Raw genomic sequence first — 23,386 nt, forward strand, 5'->3', positions numbered from 1 at the left:
TTCTCTCTCTTGTTAAATTAATCTTAGCCTGAATGAATCTATTAATTTTTTACATTTATGATTTTTCATTTAAAGATTTACCATTGTTGTTTCTTGTCCTAGTGTGTGTATATATAAACACAAGGAACTTCAGTTTCTATATTACATCTTGCCTGAAGAAGGGGCCTGAGTTGCCTCGAAAGCTTGCATATTGTAATCTTTTTAGTTAGCCAATAAAAAGTGTCATTTTGCTTGGCTTTTCTCTACAAAAATAACAAAGGATTTATTACTATTTATAAATTGTTTCTATCTTCTTTATGGAGAAAAACAGTGTGAAACATCTGCATAGATAGATTGAAAAAAAATTGTTCTAGCAGCACCAAGGACCTCAAACAACAGAACAAGCCACTTCCATGGTGCCTCTTCATGTCATGGCCAATGTGTGCCCCAAAGATTGGATCTCTGTTTGTGCAATGATATATATACATTTTTTTAACTTATTGCTAGTTTGTGGCCACTGCTTTTGTGGCTATCATACCATCTACAATGTTTTGTTTTTTGTTTTTGAGACACAGTGGAGCAGGGGTTAGCTATGCTGCCTCACAGCTCAGGTCAACCTTTTGGCCACAGTAGTTGGTCCAGCATAGCTGGCAGATGCTTCCCTATGCTCACCAGGGACACTTAAAATACCATTGCACCATTACAAATCACCTAAAAGTAGTTCATTTTCATATTTCCCATTGGCTTCAATGTATTTCTGTGTTTTCATCAAAATAAACAAATTGCTGAGTACTACTTACTAGTTATGTGAGAGTGTCACTAACTGTGGTAAATCTTTAATTTAAAATAATTGTAAATATAAAAATAAATGTCTAAAATCTAGAAATGCATGTAGAGTGTTGAGGTGTAGAGGAAATGTTTAAAAGACCTTGGAGGCATTGCAACCGAAAAGGTTTGGAAAGCATCAATGTGTATATTATTATGTATATCTCTTTGTGTCTATTGTCTAATATCTGTCTGTCAGCATATACAAAAACAGATGCTGTAATATTTGTTTGTGCAGTGCTATATTATGCAAAAAACATTGTCTTAAGGAATTCATTTCCAGGGCAAAAATAATGCTTTTGAAAATTAGAATGCATTTCTGTATTGCCAGGTTACCAGCAGTAATAGAACAAGGAAGACAAATTCTCTCTAATGTATTTGATAATAAAGTGTTGCTTTCATTGAGGGGCAGTTTTAAATCAGCACATCATGTTAACCCTGCTGAAGACATGAATGTTGATTTGTATTGGTCTAGTAAACAGTCAAGTCTGAACATCATACCATTTAAACACAGGCAAGTACTGATATTTAAGTCATTAACTGGGAAAGTTACAGTGCAGCTACATAAACTGCAAATCCAAGGACTTCAAAGTATTTGAATTAATAGCATATATCAATATAGCATGGCACTGCCTAGGATGTGTTTGAGAAAAAGGTAGCAGTTCAAGTCCATCAATGAATATTTAAGTTGTTCAAATACAATAAAACAGAAAAGGCTCTTGAGATTTCAGAAAAAGTAAAGAAATAAAGTATGCGCAATATTTAAATGAAGAGTACCTTTCATTGAGAATTCACAAATGGCACGTCAAACATAATGGCATGTTAATGAAAAATATAAACTAAGAGCTGCATACCAAACATTAAAAGAGTCATACTGTATAATGAGTTCAATAGTAAATCAACAAAATATATGTGTTGTATCTGTACAAATAAGATATAAAATACATTACACATTTACTTAGAGATATTCTGTACACTAGTTGAACACAGACCACATTTATCACCTTTATCATGTGAAGAAGTATCCAATAATTGAAAGAGATGCAGTGGTTTGGAGTGGGTAGCAGTTTAAAAGAATACAAATCTTTTTATATATTGTAATGCAGCCAGAATTTAGGAAAATACATTGGATAAAAACATTTCAACAGCTGCTCATGCAATCCACAGACTGAGACTAGAGTCAAACACAAGAACTGTCACAAGATAAACAACTTTAGATTTCTAATGATAAAATAAAAATATACAAATACTCAGCGATTATAACCCCCCATGAAGAGCCACAGACCTGACTTATTCATCTCACTCACAGCAGGTTAAACTTTCTGAAGACATTCTTGAATGAAGACGGCTCAGTTGTTTCTAATAAAATAAATGTAAGTTGTGGCCCTGAGTGGCAGCAAGTGTCTTTAGAAATGGATGAAGCTCTTTGGCACACAGCCACTTAGTGATCTTGCTTTTGCTTCAATTGATTTCAACTGGGCCTCTCGTTAAAAAAATTACAGGTACAGAACGAAAGAAGGAGGTAAAGTGAATTACCCAGCTTGTCTCAGGAAATCATTAGTGTTACAAGTGATACGGAAAAAATCACACAATGACTTACAGATTATTGCTATATTGGAAAATGTTGATGATACATTGAAGTAGGAGGTGCTAAGATGCCAAGAGTTTAGTATGGTCAAACACACCACCCAGCTGGCAGTGGCTAGAAGGAATTCCTCATGAAATTATCAAAGGAGCGAGACAGACACCCCAGCACATTGAGAGCAGATTGAAAAGGTCACTAAAGGTGCTTCCACACTCATACTCCATTTGCTTTGGGTACGATTAAATAATGATTACTTGCTTTGCTTCAGTCTCCAGTTAGTTCAACTGAGTTTCACACGGCAAACCTTCACACAAACAAAAACTAATAGTAAACACCTTGTGAGCATGTTGTGGACTTCTTTCATTGAGTAGAAGCATTTTTTTCCAAGGAAAAATCATCTTGGAGGGTCACCATCACATCTGCAATAAATATGCAGCCGGCCAACACGTTTTAAAAGGGCAATTAGGAGAATAGACAAGAGACAGAAACTGGTGAGAACCTGGATATAGAGAAAACTGTAGTGCCAAAATCAAAAAAGGAAGCGGAAAATCAGTCTATGAACGTAGCTAATGTCAGGAAACCAAAGATCAAAAAATAAATATTTAGGAAGGCACAAATCAAGGTTTGTTATCTGAACCTGGAATGAATACACAGTGAACTGAGTTATCTTTATAACCCATCACCGCATTTGCCTGTGGGTCTACAACCCCAAGGTACCAGTGTCAATGAACCTTGTCTGTGCACCTGCATTACAGGCACTCGTCAAATGAATATTGTCACTGTGTGGCTATCACATGAAAAAAATCTCTCAAAATGCGTGCTTGTTTAAAGCTTAACAGAAACGTGCTGGCACAGACTGGTTTCTTGGTTTGAAGCATTTGATCTTACTGACTATACTCATCAGGCCACTTAATCTGTTTTATCATGTTTAATCTGTTTAGTTGACTGAAACAAAACTGGCATTGAAATATGTTAAGGACAGCATTTGAGGTCTTGCAATAGAAAAAAAAACTAAAATTGTATTAATATTATGTAAAAAAGCCAAAACTAAATAAAATAAAAACTAAATTTTTAAACAAAGAACTAAATATAAATAAAAATGGTTGACTCCAATGAAAACTAAAACGAAATAAAAATTACTTTTATAAAATAAAATACTACAATTAATACCAAAACTGAAATATCACTGCTTACTGGCCTATAGTTGCTTGGATCTGCCCTTTTTATATAATGGGATGATATTTGCCATTTTCCAGTCCTTCAGAATCTCTCCAGTGCGCATTAACTTCCTAAAAATATGTGTCAAGGGTTTATATATGTACCTACTAGCCTCCTTAAGAACTTTTTTTTTGGATTCTATAAGAAAGTTTATTTTGAACCAATATATTAACTGGCTTGAAATCATTTACAACACTGCAGCACAGACTGATGGGCTTTCACAAATCACTGAAAAATCGGTAAAATATAGGTTGTTACATTTACAAAAATGCATTTAGTTTATATTACATGTATTGTTTATGTTCCACTTTTGAACGTAACTCCATCATGTTTAATTTATTTAATCTTGCGGAATGTACAATATACTAATGTCAATCATTAGGAAAGATATCAAAATAGTTATGTTTAGTCCTCACCGGAAATTAATACGCACCAAGCGGAATTGTCGTCAGCGGAAGCTGGATAACTTGCTGGATTTTCAAAGAAGCAACATGTTGTGGGTTTGAGTTATTATCACTGGTTAACAGAAAAAGATTAGTGAAATAAAAGGAAAAACAGATAGACTAACGTTTTCTTTCTTCATTGTATTCACGTTTAATTCAACTATAAGTTGTGTAGTTTTACTCTCTTAGTACAGGTACGTTTACATAATTAATATTGTATTTGCGACTGCCATGTTGTTTGGATTAATATATGCTTTAAACCTCAGTTATCCTCCTGAACTTAAATATACATTTGAAGTACTCCAGAAGATTGTCATGGAGCTGGAAGGTACCACACTCTCTAAAAAAGCTCAAGCTCTAAAAAAGAAACTCTATGAGTGAGCTACTCTGAACTATCAATGGACTGCTCCCCGATCATGCACTCTGTTACTTTTGCACCTTAATCTTTGTAGCATATTGTATTAGGTTACTTCATTGTTGTATTAAAAGTACTTATAATATACAAAATGTACCTCTTTTGTTGATGTGCACAAAATTTTGTTAAAAAGTGCTGCTTTGAAGTTCTTAAGGTATTCTGCTTGCCCTTTTTTTTTTGCTGGGACCTGAGTAATTATGTGGGTCAGTGTATATGCAACAAAAAAAAAGAATAAGTAGATTGCTCAAGGTTTTTTCCCTTATCATATCAGTTTTGATATGATGTAATTATGGGAGGTTGCTGTGGAATGTTTTGAAAATAGAAAAAAAAAATTATCTTGTAAAATGAGGTGCTGAGCAGCAATTTTTGCACTTTGTTTTACTATTATTTTACATTTATTTTATAATATATATATAGTTACATAACTCCCAGTGTCTGCGTGGGTTTCCTCCCACAATCCAATGACATGCAGGTTAGGTGGATTGGCGGTTCTAAATTGGCCCTAGTGTGTGCTTGGTGTGTGGGTGTGTTTGTGTGTGTCCTGTGGTGGGTTGGCACCCTACCCAGGATTGGTCCCTGCCTTGTGCCCTGTGTTGGCTGGGATTGGCTCCAGCAGACCCCCGTGACCCTGTGTTCGGATTCAGCGGGTTAGAAAATGGATGGATGGATGGATAGTTACATAAATGTAAATTTACTTTATAATGTAACACTCTATTCAACGTGCATTTTGTATTCATTTATATTTATATTTGAACATATTTAATTATATATAGTTATACTGTATATTTAATTATAAGTTGGTCATGGCATTCTGGCACAGCCAAAGAAGCAGTGTTCTTATACAGCTTTTGAGCATTTTAGCTTTTGAATATTAATTTTTTGTATTTTTTGTTAGTTTGTATTGTTTTTACCAAATAAAACTAGTTTATTTCTTATTGATCACTTTGAACATGAACTATAAAATGATACTGAAACAAGTGTAACTGACAACCTAAATAAGGTTATAGCTAAGTAAGTCAGTGAGGTGAATTTTTTTTAAATGTTTATAAAACAATTGTTAAAATGTTATGTTTTATTGACATAAGTCGTGTTCATTTAACATAACTGAATTATTTTAACAGAGAATGAAAATGTTTCATTCATTTTATATAAAAATATTATGTTCTCTCAGCATAGATGAATTAAGTGCATTAAGCATAATTAAATGATTTTTATAAAAACAATTTTATTATGTGCGACCAATGTACATTTTTTTTTATTTTAATCTAACATGCCATTTTTATCAGTGTATCAGGAAATTACAAAACAAGGTCACTACAGCCAAGTAAAGTACTATACATTGGATGGGGGATCTAACTACTGTACAGTGATAAATCACGAAAGAAAAGTAATAACTGGAAAAATTCAATGTTTCATTTATGAGGAAAATATACAACATAGAAACAGAATACAATCAGAATAAAACATTACAGATATCATACTGTGGTTTATCTGTTGAAAGTCAACTATAAACATCTGAAAAAATGATAAATACTAGTATTCTACCAGTCTGCTTTAAATGATTTAGAACAAGCATGTCAAACTCAAAGGCTAACATGGGCCAAATAAACGAGGTTTAAGTTTATGTGGGCCGCAAAAAACAAAAAACTTTAATTTTCATAAAAACGCAGGTTTATTTTGAAAAGTACATTATAAAAAAAGAACAGGAACAACGATAAAATATTTTCTCTCTGACAATTGGCTTCTCTTCTCTGCTACGCTGAAAAAAATGGCATGTCAGATTTAAATAAAAAAAATAACATAAAAAACAATTCATCAAAAATAATTTAATTATGCTTAGTGCACTAAATTATATTCTGAAACAACATATTTTTATATAAAATGAATGAAACTTTTTCATTCTCTGTTAAATGAATTATGTTAAACATGGCTCACTCATGTCAATGAAACAACGCCACACAGGGAGGACACGGGAAGCAAACCCGGGTCTCCTGACTGCAGGGCCTTGATAAAACATTAAAAGAGAATACAAGAAAAAATGCAAAACGGAGTAACATTAGTCTGTGTGATTATGTATTTAAATGAATATCTGAATATTTCTCGTTGTGTGTGTGTGCTTTTATTTTTTTAACTTTTACTTCACTAACCTTTTGCTCTTAACCAGCGACAATAACTCTACAAACATCCTGTTGCTTCTTTAAAAGTCACATGACATTACCGCCAAGTTATCCAACCTCTGCTGATGATAAATCCACTAGGTGCATATTAATTTCTGGTGAGGACTAAATATAACTTTTGACATCTAGCTAAATAACTGAAATTAGTATATTGTACATCCCACAAGATTCAATAAATTAAACATGATCGAGTTATGTTCAAAAGTGGAACATAAACAATACATGTACTATGAAGTAAATACATTCTTGTAAATGTAACAACCTGCCATTTTCCTTTTTGTCAGTGTACTATCCTTCCTACTTTGCAGTGATTACTTTCAAAACTGATCCAAGGTGAATATCAGTAATTCTGGATCTGGCAGAAGACTTATTTCCATTCATAATTGCAAGTAACTGCTCACACTAATAAGTATTTCCAAACATGGGTATAATTTCATTTGCGAATTTTTAGATATTTTCAAATCTGGCAGGTAAATATTTGTAAAATCCAGGCACACCACTTCACTGAATTTTGCCTTCAAATTTAATGACACTGGATCTCAATTACCTCCATTTGCATTTGATTAGGTACTGATTCAATATTTATTGAAAAATTTGAAAAAATCAAAGAAAACTTGTCTTCCAAAAATTTAAAATCTACAAACCTTGTTTCAAATACAGTTCAAAGGCTTACAATTTTTCTGTGTATTTTTGATATGATGCAGTTTCACTTAAACTTGATTTGTTTGTGTTGCACGTCGGAAAGTGCATTAAATCTTCATTTTTCAACTGCTTTTCCTAAATAACTACAGGTAAAATTCCATTACAACGAATATCTTTACAACAAAATTTTCATTACTATGAAGTATTTTTATGGTCCCGACAACTTCGCCATATTACACGAGTCTATAGAAATTTCGTTACTACGAAGTACATTCAGCACATACTTTCATTACAATAAAGTGCCCAAAAGACCTTGAAATGCCTGAATGAATCATTGAGAAATGTTAGTTCTGTGGTTGCAGCTCAGTTGTGCACAACGATCCCCAAACAGAAACACTGTAAATTTTTTTTCTTTCTTCAAACATTTCTCATACTGTTTTTTTTTGTTTTTGCCTTTTTTGTTTCCTGCGGCTTTCAGTGATACCTTTTGCTTTTTGCTTGTCAACATTTGAAAAATATCCATTGGAATTTAACTCATTGTCACCCTCCTATAGAAAACAGCACTTTAAAAAACTTTAATTTTTTTGCAGCTTTCGATTGCAGAAAAAAGACGTTAGTGAATTCGGAATTTCGCCATCGACGCTGTCAACTTTCTTGAAAGATAGAGCAAAAAAAAAATGAAAAATCTCGGGTTGCAAATGTATGTAAACTACTGCATTTGAAGAAATTTAAAGAAAAAGCAGTTTTTATGTGGTTCAGTGATGCTCATTTGAGAAACATTCCTATTAATACAGCACTCATTCAAGAAAATGTGAGGTTTGTAAACTCTCTTGGGACCTCCCCCAACTAGACAGTGCACCGAAGAGCATCCCGAAGTGCGATCTCTGCGTCTGTATGGGGCAATAGCATGCTCACAGCTATGCTGCATCTCTCCGCCAAAGTCAACAGAAAATATCTCAATGGATAATGCAATGTTAGGAGCACCTAAATTGTAAATGCAAATAACAGGATTACTTGGTCACTGACCTGTCCACGACCCTGCCTGACTGCTGTGTCTGTAGTAGAGTGGCAGATCACGCTACAATAAATAACTGTGCCGTTGCTGTTTCAAGCTCAATAAAGCTGGTTTTGCTAAAGTACTGAGACTAAGCCTTGTGTTTTGGGGTACAAGACAGGGACATAGTGCGACCCAGATCTTTTATGATTTGCTTCTGTGGCACTTCACTGCACTGCTGTGAACCTCATATTTCCCTGCCCCAGCAACGGATAAACAATCTTCCACAGATGATGCAATCGCACTTCGGGACACACTTCAGCATGTCGTTCCCATTGGGTGGGGAGTGTGGGGGGTCTCAAAAGAGTTCAGAAATCTCACAATATGAAGAAAAGGATGATTCGGCTCTTGATTGATAACTGTGCTGTCCACAGCATGCTTTCATATTTAGATAATGTTTGCGTTGAATTCTTCCCACCCAATTGCACAGCAGTGCTTCAGGCATTAGATTTGGGCATTATTTGCACCCTGAAAGTGTATTATCGCAAGGAAATGCTGAGAAAAATTCTAAAAGCATAACTTGTAGGCAGGAGGAGATTAAAATTAATGCGAAAGAAGCTATTGAAATGATTGCCAATGCCTGGATACAAGTTAAAGAAAGCACTATAGTAACAAATACAGAATCTCACTACAACAAAATTTTCGTTGCAACAAAATATTTTTTAGGTCCCTGGGAATTCATTGTAACGGAATTTTACCTGTGGTTTACATTTGAATGCCTTAAATTGGTCGCACATGTTCATAATGACCTAATCCTTTCCTTGCAGTTTTAAATTTAAATCATACAAGTGTTTTGTTATATCAACCATGAAGGATAAATCTTGCAACCACACTGTGTCTTGTGTCTTGATTTTTAGTTATTAAGACCTTTCAAATCCTAGAATTGTTTAAGAATCTTGGAGCAGGATAGCCAATGTACCTCGGTATAGTAGGACAAACCGGAATATTCACTTAAGAAAGCAGAGTACTGTCGCTGATTTAAGCCTCGAGATTTTATGAAATTATTTTTTTGATAAATGTTAACACATTTTTAATGTTTATTACTTTCGCGCATAATACTTCTTGATGTATAATGCAATGTGTATGATGAATCTTGGAGCCTTCATAAACTTCACTTTGTTTTTTTTTTTTGCAGTAATGCCACAAAACCATTGTTGTTTCCTGTTATAGAAGGAGCTCCATCTGTAGCTACAGAAGTTAATTTTGACAGAGGTAGATTCTATTTTTGTAGAAGTTCAAAAACAATTGAATATATCTTGTTCTGTGCTAGTGTTATGCATTGGTGCTAGTTCCAATAATTCCGTATCGCAAGCACGAAGAAACACAGCTAATTGAGCTACTTCACCAATGTCCGCATTCTCGTCACAGGCAATGGAAAAAGCTTCAAAACTAGATGATTTTGCTTTGATCTGAACACTTAAATTGTCAGCCAAATCCGTAATTTTTTCCGCAACTGTATTTCAACACAAAGAGATTGTTTGAAAAGCCTTCATATTTTCAGGACAAATAATTTCTGCAGTTTTAATTAGACATTCCTTAATGAAATCACCTTCAGTAAAAGGTTTCGAGTGTTTTGCTATTAACTCCGACAAGACGTAGCTTGCGTGCACCGCCGCTTCACTTTTTTGTGATACTTTAGTAAACATGAAATGTTGTTTTTTCAGTCCCGAATTGAGCTCTTTCAACTTTTCTTGTCTCATTAATCCTTCATAATTATCATATTTTGATTTCTGTTATTTATAGTGACGATTAATATTGTATAACTTTGGTACACTGGCAATATTATTACATATCAAACAGATTATTTTATTTTTTAATACTCCAATTCCCACTTTTCTTGGAAATTTTGATGTTCGTCAGCAATTTAACATAAAATAATAGAATATTTTAATAAATATCTGGATTTTTTCTTGAACATCAACTTACCAAACACTAAGTAACTGCACAAATTAATAAGCGTAACGTAAATAAATTTATTTATCTTGTTCACCGAAAACGAAGTATCTCCTGTTACACACACCAAACAGTTCAAAGAAGACTGACGACTGGACATGGAAGTAGCACTGGCACATGATAGTAGGTATATAATCGGCTGGTAGAAACAGTGGGAGAAATGGTTCACTTGCATGTAAAGGAAATGCATGCAACCCAGCTATATGTAGTAATCACTTTCATTGGCAAACATCTGGCTGGGCCGCAAAAATATTCAGCCCACGAGTTTGACACCCAATGATTTAGAATAATTGTTCAGATAGACTGTTGAAGGTTGCCATCTGTTGGACCTTTTTAAAATACTACCAAATTCCACATTTTACTAAGAAAACTGTATTTTTGAAATTTGAATTTGAAACCACCATATGAAGTCATATCTTGGGATATTACCGTGACTTATGGCTCAACAGTGTAAAAATGCAGAACAAACATGCTTTTACTTGTTTGAAAATGTATGCATATAAAAAGGCACACAACTTAAATATCTAGTGTCCTAAAAGAACCTTAATTAAATGTTTTATATTGGCAAAAACACTGTCCTTAAAATTGCCCAGCATCACCAGTGAACACTATATCAACAGATTAAGTCTTGTTAAAATCCTCTGTCTCTCTCTAAAAAGATTTCTCCTCTCTTTACAATACAGTTTACTATTCTGGCAAAATCCACCTTTATTTTCATATGTAGTTTTCCATGTTTCATGGTTCTTTGCAAATCACGCTTTTGCCGTTTAAGGTCGTCTAACTGTTCCTGCCTTTCCTTCACCGTTTTTTGAAGACTGAACAGATTTTTCTCCAGACTCTCTTAACATGCTCCTTCTCACTGAGAACAGTTTGCTGTAATGATGTCTTCATTTTGTAAAAAAGCCTTCTTTTGCTTGTGTGTTGTTGTTTTTTGCTAGAATTCCATTAAATTAAGTTGATTCTCTTTATGTCTTAGCTGTTTTTCAAGAATTTCCAGCTCTAATTCTTCTTATTAACAAACTTTTATCACATGATCAACAAAACCCTCCAGAGCTTCATCTCCTGGAGTCAATGATGCTTCACTTTGATTATTGAAATAATTAGGCTGTGCTTAGTTAAACAATTTTGATCAAATTCCAATTCAGTTTAAAGTTGTCATTCTGAACCTTCTCATTTTTTGCCATTAACAGCTCACCATTCTTATGCTCATCCGTTAGTCCATAGATAATAATGCATAAAAATCAAGGATGAAAAAATGGTGATTATTTACAGTAATTACAGTACAATCCAATGTTCCAAAATCAAAAGGAAAAATGTACAAGACACTATGAAAGGCAGTCTTCCTTAGTAATATATTGTTCAGAAAGTTGTTCCTTGAAGCAGTTATCAGTCCCAAAAAATTAATCCACAAAAAAATGTACAAAAAGAAGAATCAAGTGTATGTACAAAAAGCGCACCAAAATCCAAAAATAAATACCTCAACGAACCTTCTCAAAGACTAGATAGCTATAATAAGCAAAGCGAAAAATATACTAATGGGCACAAGCTATTAGTAATTATTAGGCTCTGAAATTCTCACTCTCTCAAATCAGTCCAATGACAGAAACAAATGAAAGATGACCCCTACAGGCAGTAAGTGCCTTTTATACTGGGGAGCATTACTTTCAGCCAATCCCGTGTCACATTTCTTTCTTCCATCCTGCAAGGTCTATATTAAAATACATGGTGGCGTTATGAGAACCCCCAATATGTGCTTCAGTTTTAACTTGGGATCCTCTTGTCTGAAATAATGCATGCATTAAAGTAACTCACCACACTTCTGATTCCACAGTGACAGGTAGCTATAAAGATGCTTGTGGTTTGACCGGACAAACGTAGAGTTCAATAGGCCTTTCCTGAACCTGCATATGCCCAACACAGCTTGGTCCTTCCATAACAAATTTCAAATATTTGCGGAAGTGCATGTTGTCACTTCAACCGTTTAAAAGTGTAAATTGTTTTACACTAGTCTTAAATTTTTTTTTCCTGGGCACTTAAATGCCTGTCAGGCACATTACCACATACCTGAGAAAGACAAAATGATATACTGGAAAGTGGGGGGCAATGTCAGAGCGAGAGGGTTAGACACATTCCATCAAAGCACAGGATTGGTGGGGGCGCTTTGTCCACTTAGACCCAGGTAAAAGTAAAATATACTTAATTGTACTAAAATACTTTAATTATCAGAAAGTACATTTCTAACACATTATTGTTTTTGTGTGCTAAAAATAAGTGCAAAGAAAATATAATACAAATGTACTAATTAAAAATGCATTGAATACTTCAGTGTACGTAATCTAAATATGCTAATATGCACTAATACTTAAATTGATATTAAGTGTACTCAGACAAAGTGTACTACCCCTAAAATATGTAAAAAATTGTTATTAGTACATTACTTAATACAGTGTTATGCATGCTTTAAATATAAGTTCAATTTTGGTGTACTTTCATACACTATTATTAAGTTCATTTTAGGTGTATTTTACTGGACTTCTGAGATATAATAAACTAAAAGTATGCTATATTTGAGTTGTAAATACATTTGAAATATATCCCAAATATGTTTTCAATGTATTATCCTTACATTTTGAAGTATACTTCCTATATATTATACGTGTATTAACAAGAATCTAAAATGTGGATTCAAATATACTTCAAGTAGAAACAAAGTTAATTTATTAAAGTACAGAAATAATAAAAAAAGTGTACTTAAGCATATTTAAGCACATCTTAATGGTGTCTCAAATTAGCACATTCAAGTACACTTAGTTGTATTTAAGCATATACAGTATTTAGTTACACTAATGATATTACATTAGCACACCTAGTACAAAATTAGTGCTTGAAAATAGCACACCTTTAACACAATAGGTGCACTTAAATTAAGTGTATTTTAGTGCACTTTTTTTTTTTTTTACCTGGGGACATATTTCAGAGTAAAAGAATGGGTAAAAAACATGGTAAAAATGTGGTGGATGGGATTGAAAAATAGCTGAAATAGCCATATTGTTTTTAAAAAAGTAGCCCAAATAACCATAACCTGCAAAAGCCCATTTTTTCTTGTGGCCGATAACCAGTTAGGAGAGAAAACTGTGGACCTGGCAACACTGGTCACAGGTGAAAACGCAATAAAAATATGGGTTTTGATGATTAGCCAAAGTTGTCTGCTTCCTAGTCACATTATCCTGACCTTTAAACCTAATACTGGCAATAGTTGTCCTGCAAAGGTCAACAATGGCAGTGTCCCAACTATGTGATACAGTGGATCACAGAACAAGAGCATTTATTTATATAACACATTTTTGTACAAGATATGTAGTAATTTATAAGAAGTTAAAAAAATACAAAGGATAAATAATTAAGTAAAATAAAAAAAAAGCAACAGTTTAGTTTAGGTACTGCAAAAATGCATCAAATACTTATTTACTGCTCATTAATTATGAAGAGCAAAAGAAGCCTTTATTAAGGTCTTGTTACATAAGAGGAAGTACGTAATAATGCATTTTTGCAGTAACTTAAATAAAGAAAAATGTACATAATATAGCAAAAGTAAGTAATAGAAATAGTAAACTGTTTTTTAAATCTCCAACAATAAGTCCAGTGGTATGGTTAGATGGTCAGGGAGGAGCTATCTAAAGTTAAAATAGCTAAAGCGTTAAAGTTATTACAGTTTGCCACATAAAATGTTAGGCATTATCAAAGTTCCACCTTCTGTCAGGTTTTAATATAAGGCTGCATACTATGATGCCTTTAGCACAACTTAAAAGAAAACATATACTGGAACATTACAAGCATTGTGCTTGCTATAATTACCAATTTAACATTTTGAATGCAAGGTACGAGTTAAGTCATACCTCAGTGAGCCTGTCATGGTGTGACGTATGATATAACTCAGTATACCGCCACTGTAGACACAGCCAGTTTGCTGGTGAGCTTTGCTGCCACATCTCAGTTATCTACTATAGTAATGCTATCTAGTGGACAGCTATAATTTTTTTTTTTTTACACATAGCAGCTTTCAGAAAGTAGGGCTATAAAAAGACCGTTGTCGCAAAAAGGGTATAATGCTGATGATGTTTTGGAGCAACTAGAATTGTTGCAAGATGAGTATTTTACTGATAATGATACTGATTGAGATAGTGACAAAGAACTGAATGATGTGGAAGCTGCATGCTCTGGTACTGATGTGCCCCGAAGGAGTTTCTTCATCCCAAGGTGTCTGACTTTTCAAGACCGTCTGGACAGCAGTACATGAACATTCTGCCGTCCACTGAACATAAACAGTCACCAACTACCAAATATATTGTGTGCAACAAGCATGGACAGCACAAAGAAATACATTATATTTATTGCACATGTGCTTCTAAGCCTACACTTTGTGAGGTGCTATGCTTCAAGGACTTTCATTCAAATGTGTTATAGATGAAAATAAATGAACAGTGTTTTGACAGAATCACAGTTAATTGATAGTAAAACTGTTGCTTTCTAATACAATATGTTTTTTACCACTTTTTGATAGAGTTCATTATTTGTCATATATGTATAGACCTTTACTCTAGCATCCTGTTTAGTAAATTGTCCAGCGAGCAATGTGTTAAGCAACATGTCTGTGCTGTAGACAGAATGAAACTATATCGGAAAAATAAAGAAACAAATTTGAGAATCCAATTGAAAATGATATATTTAAAGGTAACATTACTATACTGTAATCTGAAGCATATCTAAAATAGCATACTATGTAAGTGATATTGGCAACATTAGAAGAGGCCTAGCACTAAGAGTTTTACTTGTACTATTCAATTCAGTCTTGAATTTGTTTGAACTTTCTATCCATCCATCCATCCATTATAATGAAGGGTTTTTTCTTGACATGTGTTGGTTTCCTCACATACAGTATATGTAAAGCATAAAGTCATGATTCCCCACATTGATCTGCTGTCTTTGCTCCTGTGGACGTGTATGCTTTGACTGGTGGTCTACCTACAGAGAGCTTCTCCTTAGCAACCGTGCATAGTCGGTATTTGTTTGAAATGGGAGTAACACCTGTCAGAGTTATTTGTGTGACCTTAGATGGCTGGAGTTGAATATCTGAGCCACAGATCTTGGGACAGCAAGGACAGGTGGTTCTGCTTTTAAGCAGCTTATGTAAATGTGGGTCCTCCACTCTCCCACTCCTTCTGTTAATATATTTTGTCTTTCTTCTAAAGTGAATCATCAATCGTTACTGAGAATGAAAAGAACAAGAAATCTGTAGACAACTACGATCAGAAATGTGTATTGTATGAAAATATGTTTTCTTTTTATTTTTGTAACATTTCAGCTCTCAAGACTAGAAAATATAAGCTATGATTAATATTAAAAAGCATTTTATGCTAAAAATTATAATGTAGTTTTAAGGTCACACAGCTATGGAAATGTTTCTTCTGTTTTATTTTAATGTAACCTTTTCTTAAATGTATTCTTTCTGAACAAAACCTTCAGATCCCTTTCAGTGTGGCAAAAACAAATCAAATGTAGTTGTCCATTCTGATTTTAAAACAATCATCTGATCTTTTTTGCTTAAATTGTAAAATATGTCATAATGAATAATATTTTAAAAAATCAAAAATTGAGTGTCTTTTGTTAAGAGAGACCTAGCTCTTCAAACTAATATGGATGGAAGAAATATCAGAAAACCTTGGGCTACCTCACAATTTAAACTGATTTCCTTACTGAATGTAACTTGTATTGAATTTTGTGGTTTTAAAAGTATTGTACAGTTTTTACTATTCGCTATCCCAGGCCCAACTACTATTATTGAGAGAAGTTTTTGAACAACTTTTTACCTACACATGAAGGGAATTGTACTGTTCTGCCTCAGTATGACACAAGGTAAGATTTTAACTACTAATTTAGGAACACCAGGGACTGTTACCTTTAGGAAGGATATTTTACAGAACAATTTGTGCAAGAAATATGACTTAACTTCCATGAACAAATATGTACAAAGACTGCAGCTTGGCTTTGAACAAAATCAAATAACATAAGTTCTATGAAGTAATCTGATATGAATGTATGTGAAAGTTAACTTCTGCTAAGTAAAAAACAAAAAAACGACCAGTGGGTGTGTACACTTGGATCACATTCTCTCAGTTGGGCACTTTTCTTTCTTTAATCTTGCATACAGAACAAGTAGTCCAGGGTCACAATGTTCTCACATTTCTTCTTATGAGGTTTAAATAGCTAGCAGACACATTGTACACAGCACAAGGGCTCATTCAGTTCATAAGCTAATATGACAGATTTATCTGGAGACAGAAAGTGAATATAAGGACTGAACATAATAATTGTATTAGTCTGACAGTGGCCATAAATAATTGCCACATAACACTACAATGATGAAAAATGGTAGAAGTAAAATAAGAAAGAAAAACTGGAATGGCTGCTTGGCACGCTAAGTAATACAAGTACTGTATGCAGTATTAGGAAAAACATGAATTCATGAAAAATAACTTAAAATTGTGCTTAAATGGCCACAAATAGGATACGCAAAAATGTTTAAATTACTATGAGTTTAAGGAAACAGATTAAAGGTCAACAATGACAAAACCCAAGCTGGTACATAGTGCTCATTCTGCTCCTCTACCTTGGGTATGATACAGGAGATCACAGACCAACAGTGTTTACTTCTATAGCACATTTCATACAAGATATGAAGAATGAAGTGCTTTACAAGACGTTAAAAGAAAAATTATAATTACAATCATGTTGCAATCGAGCTCCAGCCTCACTATGCCACGTGTTTTGGGTGTTCATCAAATTAACATAATTTTGGACCAAAATCTTTGCATGCCTTTCAGACAGCCTTGGTGTCACAATCCCTCCTAACCCATTAACAGCTGTGTTTGGTGTTCTTCCAGATGGGCTTAAAGTGGAGAAGGACAAACAAACTGTGATTGCCTTTACTACACTACTAGCACATCGACTTATCTTGTTCAACTGGAAGAATCCTAGCCCACCTCTTTTAAGTCAGCGGGTAACTGATGTTATATACTATTTGAAATTGGAAAAAATGTAATTCTGGAAGGATCTGTTAAAAACTTTTTTAAAATCTGGCAGAATCTAATCAATAACATTTTAGAATAAGCATTTATATTGGTGAAAAGGATTCTCTTCCCCTTTTTCTAATCTTAAAGTTTTACTCTGGCTGTTGACCTTCCTCTTTTTCTCTTTGGGGGTTGAGTTGAATTTAGCTTTGTTAACTTTAACTTGATTGGATGGAATGTTACTTGCTTTTAATAAAATCGGTAAAAAAGAAACATTCATAAAAAAATTAGCTTGATGTTGAGCAGTTAATTCTTTTACTCTAGATTTTACTTACTTGTCTTTCCTGATATTGTGTGCAATCTCTGCATACATCATTCTTGGTATTTCCTGGACTACTATTTTAATTTGTATTGTGCTCAATAGATTTTTGTTTATTACTATATTATATTTTTTAATTCCTCTTTAAAATGCCTGCTGATTATGTCATTTGAAATAAGGATTGATTGATAAATACTGTAACTCAGTTTTGCTAAAAAATGCATGAAACTGCTACTCTACATAAGAAAGCTGCAGTTTATGAAACACACCTGCTATTGGTTCACAGACTAAAAGATCCAACAGACTAAATTAAACACCATTACATACAGTATATAGACAGCAACGTTTTTATTTCTATATCGGTACCTCTTGATTCTAATCCCAATCCACATGATTCACTGAGTCCTGTGATTCTGTGACGAACAGATTCTGGCACAATCATACATGGATTCCATTTTTGGGTCTTCCACCTAAAAAAAAATATTGATTACTGTATATGGCATCTTTACAAAAGAGTAAATTGTTACATTAGCCTATTTTCTTTCAATTATTCTAAATTTAATACATTTTTCTTTGGGACATATCTTTTTCTCGCTATTTGAAACCTGTAGATGTTAACAATTTCATTGTTTATCATAGTGCCATTTTGTTGTTTTCTTTATTCCTCTATTACAATGACACGGGTGTCCATTACTAAGGACACATCCCTGGATGTTGCATGACGTGACATCATTACCATGCTGATATTTAACCTGGTGCCATATTGAACTCATTGTCCAAATTTGTGGATAACTTCTAAAGCCTGTGTTTTTTTTCTTTGTTTGTTCTTCCTGGTTTATCAAATTATTGGCTGTTATGATTCACATATGCAAAAATGGCAAAAAGGTGTGAGGCATTCAAAACAGAGCAACACAACAAGCCAGACTTCCCACTAGCCTGCCCAGAAGGTTCACACCAATGTAAAACACTGTAATGGAAGATAACATCACTTTCTGAAATTAGGAGTCTAGCTGTGATCTGCTTAACAAAATTGAAGGAATGCAGAAGCTGTTTGTTAATCATTTTTTTAACCCATGTATACAGTTAACGTAAGAAGACAATTTTGTTTTGTCAGATATTTTAAAGAACTTCTTAATTGTTTAAAATGTACCTAGATAATTATATCTTAGGTGACAGATGGGAAGTAACCTCAAGAGGAAAACTGGTATAACAATTGTTTAGGAAAAAATTACAGTCCAGCAATATTTGTTGAAAGTGTTATGGCAAAAACTACCTTCAACTGAAAAGCAACTTCATTTTAAGTGAAGAACTATGGTATATTCCAGTCTGCCATCACAAACTGCATTACTCAGTAAACTGTAGGCCACTAAGTTTATCATTAGCAATGCACATAAAGTGCTTATCCAATCAGGAAGCATTAAGTCTGTTAATGTTTATTAGTCATCCAATCTGAAGACTTGTTTCCATTACTCAAGCACTACTAATAAATAAGATAAAGCTGAGAGCACAGGTACTCACTTCATTTATTCATCAATTGTCACAGCCAAATTATTTCAATACCATATTGGGGGAAACTGAGCCTCTTTTAAAAGGATTCATGGAGTGCCACTCACTCATACAGGGCCTGTTTAGAATGTTTTGGGTTGAGGAAGGAAACTGGAGTACCTGTGAAAACTCTTGAAGACACAGGGATCACATGGAAGGCCACGCACAGCATGACAGCACTGGGATTTGAACCCAGGACCCTTGAGCAACACTAATCCCTGCACCATCCATTTAAACAAGTGCTTGAATCATCAAATAAGTTAATGATAACTGAAAACAACAACTACTCAAACAGGCATGTCAGGTATGTTTAAAGCATACTGACCTTGGCATAAATTAATGTGCTCAGTTAGTGACAGAGATCATGGAGTGCATCTGACACGTCACCTCTGTGCTGGACACAGTTTTACATCACATAGAGTGTAGAAACCTCAAAGTACCTGTAAACTGGACAGGGTGGGAGCGCTTCACATTCCCTCTCTTCATAAAGAGTGTCTGGACATTCTTCTCCTCCACTGGCAGGTCTTTGGATGATAATTCTATAGCGGAATTGCTTACTTGTTGAATTCACTGGAGAGAAAGCACAATTGATTATGAGTTAATAGTAATCTTCATATTGTGTAGCACATCTGACTGTGAAAGTACCTTACAGATTTTTACATTTAAAACTCATACAGTTTAGATGAAATTCTCTGGGTAACACAGTGTAATGGAGAGCAAAAAACTGGTAATATCTAACATATTTGGTGATAAATATTTTGTAGAATGTAGATTTATCAAACAGCCATTATTTTTTATTAAACAAAAAAGTTTAATGGGTCAGCTTTATAAACCAGTTCCTTCAGATACATTTACGATAAGGCAGATATTAACCCTAAGCTGATATACCAAAGCAAGAACTGACTGACCGGCATTGGACTGTGGAGTTGAAGGGTCTGCATCTACTGTATCTGGTTGCAACTGATTGCAAAAGAGTGCTTTGTTATAACATTAACCATCACCGAGTGCAAAGCTGCTGCCATTATACTGTGACATAAGAAGCATGGATTTAGTAAGACAGGTAAAATTTATGAGCATCCGGATGAAATATCTTAGTATTTAGTTTTACAAATATTAGCACCCATTCCCATCCAGGAAGACAGCCTGGGGGGATACAGGTGGCCAAGATGAAAAGACATGAACAGATCTGTGCTAGCTGACAGTTCATTTGACAGGGGGTCTGTGTTATGAACTGGAATGAACCAAGGGAGTGAGTCCCTGCACTATTACATCCCATTGGTCTTTGAGATACATTAAGAAACCAGACTGCTATAAATTTAGGCTAACAAAGAAGCAAAATGTCTATTTGCTGCTTCATTCAATCATGAAGCCATATCAGAACAGAGACCAAGCAACATAATAAGACAGAGAGACACTTGGTAGACTAAACACTAAGTTAAACTGCTTATTATTCAGGTTATATTATTATTTTGCCATGTTTTCTATTCTACTTATGTTTGTGGCCCAATTGGAAAATCTTTGATTAAATAAACTATGATTAAAAGTGTAACTTTCTCTCTTACCTCTTCTGGTACTATTTCTAATTGCCTTGGGTTATAGATGTAAAGAAAGAGAGGAAGAATGTAACTACAATAGCAGCCAGTCCTGACAGTGACCAGGCTGGTAAGAGTAATATGTACTGTATTTGGGATTTGGGACATTTTATTAAAATCTATGTAGCAAAGAGTCAGAAGGGGAAATAGAATCACTCCAGGCCCTTCACATGACAAAACACACAATATGATGAAAACCAGTTATCTCAGTCACTGAAACGTGTAATTCAGTACTGACTGAGCTGTACTTGCTGCCAATATTTATTATTTTTTCTAAAGTCTGCTTATTTATTTCATATAAACTTGCCTAGATGAAAAATACAAATGTCATAAGATTATCTTGACGGTAGTAAACTAAGAGTTTTCTGTAACCTCGCTTATATAATATCATTTTAAATCAGGTCATATCACAGTCATGGCTATGGTGGTGAAAATAGATAATAGAATTTGTGTTGTTTACACCGTGACTACTCTCAACCTACAAAGTACACAACCCTTCAGTTTTCTGTCTGTGATTGAAATGGAACCCACTTTATCACATATTTAGACATGGCAGCTACAGGACATATACAGTAGGACAGAACAGACCTAAAAACATGACTAGTTTACTCTACTATAACTCGACAAATGCCAGCGGTAGTCGAGTGAAATGCACTGATTGTTTCACAATGCACAGAAATTTTGTGGGTTGAATGGTAAATAATCATAAAGAAATTGCTGTTGATAATAGCATGAATGTATAAAGAAAATCCCTACATCAACAGGACATACAATACAGCAAAGTTTAATTGAGAGCATCAAATGAGCATTTCGTAATAACTCTAAACCAATTACCTGTATACTTCCAAGAACTGCAATGCTGATTTTCTTAGTCAAATAACCAATGCAACACATATCATGATTCAAAAGAAATATTAAAATATGTTCAGTCTTTGATATAATTACATTTAGAAAGAAAGGCATAGTATCACAGTGGGGTCTCCAGCTCTGGTTCTGGAGTGTTACAGTGGCTTCAGCTTTTCATTCTAACCCTTTTCTTAATAAGTAACCAGTTTTAGCTGCCAAGTATTATGTTGTCCCTTCATTTTAAGTGACTTGTTTTAAGATTCAGTTGTCTGAATTACTTAAATTTTTTTTTCTTAAATAGCATCCAAACAGAAATGAGATAAGAAATGAGCGAACAGATGAACAGCTAGGTCGTGGCCTCAAACAAGTAATTTCACTCCAACCAGTTTTTTAATTAGAAAACGTTTTTTTTTAATTAAACCTGTTATTTAATTCCATGGCTTGTTGGGGCACTCATTCTACCACAGCAGACATTTCCCAAACTGTTGATTTTCTTTTTTCTAAGGGCACCATCAAAATGCTTCAGTGACCTCAGAAGATCAACATTACTGAGATCTTCACCTTTCTGTATCTTCAGATATTGTTTGATCAAAATAACTGAGATGGTCATGTTTTGGCTCATTTTGTATGACGTTATTATTTGGCTGATAAATAAACAAGCAACTTAGGAGTCTGTGTCTTCGATAGTAAGTCAATTAAAATTAAGGCAAAAGAGTTAATTAGCAGCAAAAACCCGTCACTAATTAAGAAAAAGGTTAAAATGAAAACCGCAGCCACAGTAGCACTTCATTAATGGAGTTGGAGACCCCTGTATTACAGTATCTAAAAACAGAGGATGCAAGGAGGCCTCACAGAGCAGAACTACTCAGTTAACTACCAATCACATATCTAACTACAGCAGCCTAAAAACATCATGACTCTCACCCAGGGCATTTTTAAAAAGGCACTCTCGTACAATACATTATTTAATAAAATTAAATATAATAAAATGAACCTATTAGTTTTCTTAAACTGCTGCAAGTGAATTGGTGTCGAGAAACTGGCCCAATTGTAACCGTGTGTGTGTACACATGTGTTCATGCTGCAGTGGGCTGGCACTCTGTCTTGGTGTTGTTTCTGACTTGCATCCGATGATTATTGGGATAGGCTTGCTATAGTACAATGTCTCTTAAAAATGTATGCTGACTTTGATGGCAACTACATCATTTTTTTTTCTTTTTCAGAGAGATATCTATTAAACAATTAATTTAGTTTGTATTTTATTGGCCAGTGTGATGGACGGCCAGCAGCTCAATCCGGTCGGGATGCCCCTGAAAAAAAAGAATGGGGGAAGGCACGACTTGCTGACACTGCTTCCCCCAAGACGATAGACGGCAGCTTTCCTGGACTGCAGCGGTGCCCCAGATGCCGACAGGGCACTATAGGACTTGGAGTTCGGCAGCACAACTCTGCAGGGTACCATGGGTGCCACCAGGGGACGCTGTGGGGAGTTGGTGGGAAAATAAATTCTCACCTAGCACCGAAGTACTTCCAGGCCAATTGAAATCCTGAAATCTCCAGCTGATCTGGGCTAAGAACTATATAAAGGACTGATGGGAACCCAGCAAGCAAGCCGGAGTTGGGAGGGAGTGTGATGGAGTTGCTGGGAGGAGAGGAGGAGAATTGTGGTGTTGAATTATTCTGTGTTTATTATAGTGATTACTTGTTTATGGTGGAGGAGGTGCTT

The 23,386-nt window shown here is 34.5% G+C and overlaps 1 protein-coding gene across 2 annotated transcripts in view; it reads right to left on the minus strand.

The window, feature by feature from the left end:
• The window catches only part of thsd7ba (thrombospondin, type I, domain containing 7Ba), a 1,045,844-nt gene that overhangs the window by 268,372 nt on the left and 754,086 nt on the right, over positions 1-23,386 (minus strand). For both annotated transcript variants that reach the window (XM_039757380.1, XM_039757379.1), the window contains exons 12-13: positions 19,663-19,792; positions 18,044-18,147 (exon numbers count right to left, since the gene is read on the minus strand). In XM_039757380.1, the coding sequence (XP_039613314.1) occupies positions 18,044-18,147; positions 19,663-19,792 (234 nt within the window). The remainder of the gene's footprint in view (positions 1-18,043; positions 18,148-19,662; positions 19,793-23,386) is intronic.

This window comes from Polypterus senegalus, chromosome 6, assembly GCF_016835505.1.
Source record: "Polypterus senegalus isolate Bchr_013 chromosome 6, ASM1683550v1, whole genome shotgun sequence".
NCBI lineage: Eukaryota > Metazoa > Chordata > Cladistia > Polypteriformes > Polypteridae > Polypterus > Polypterus senegalus.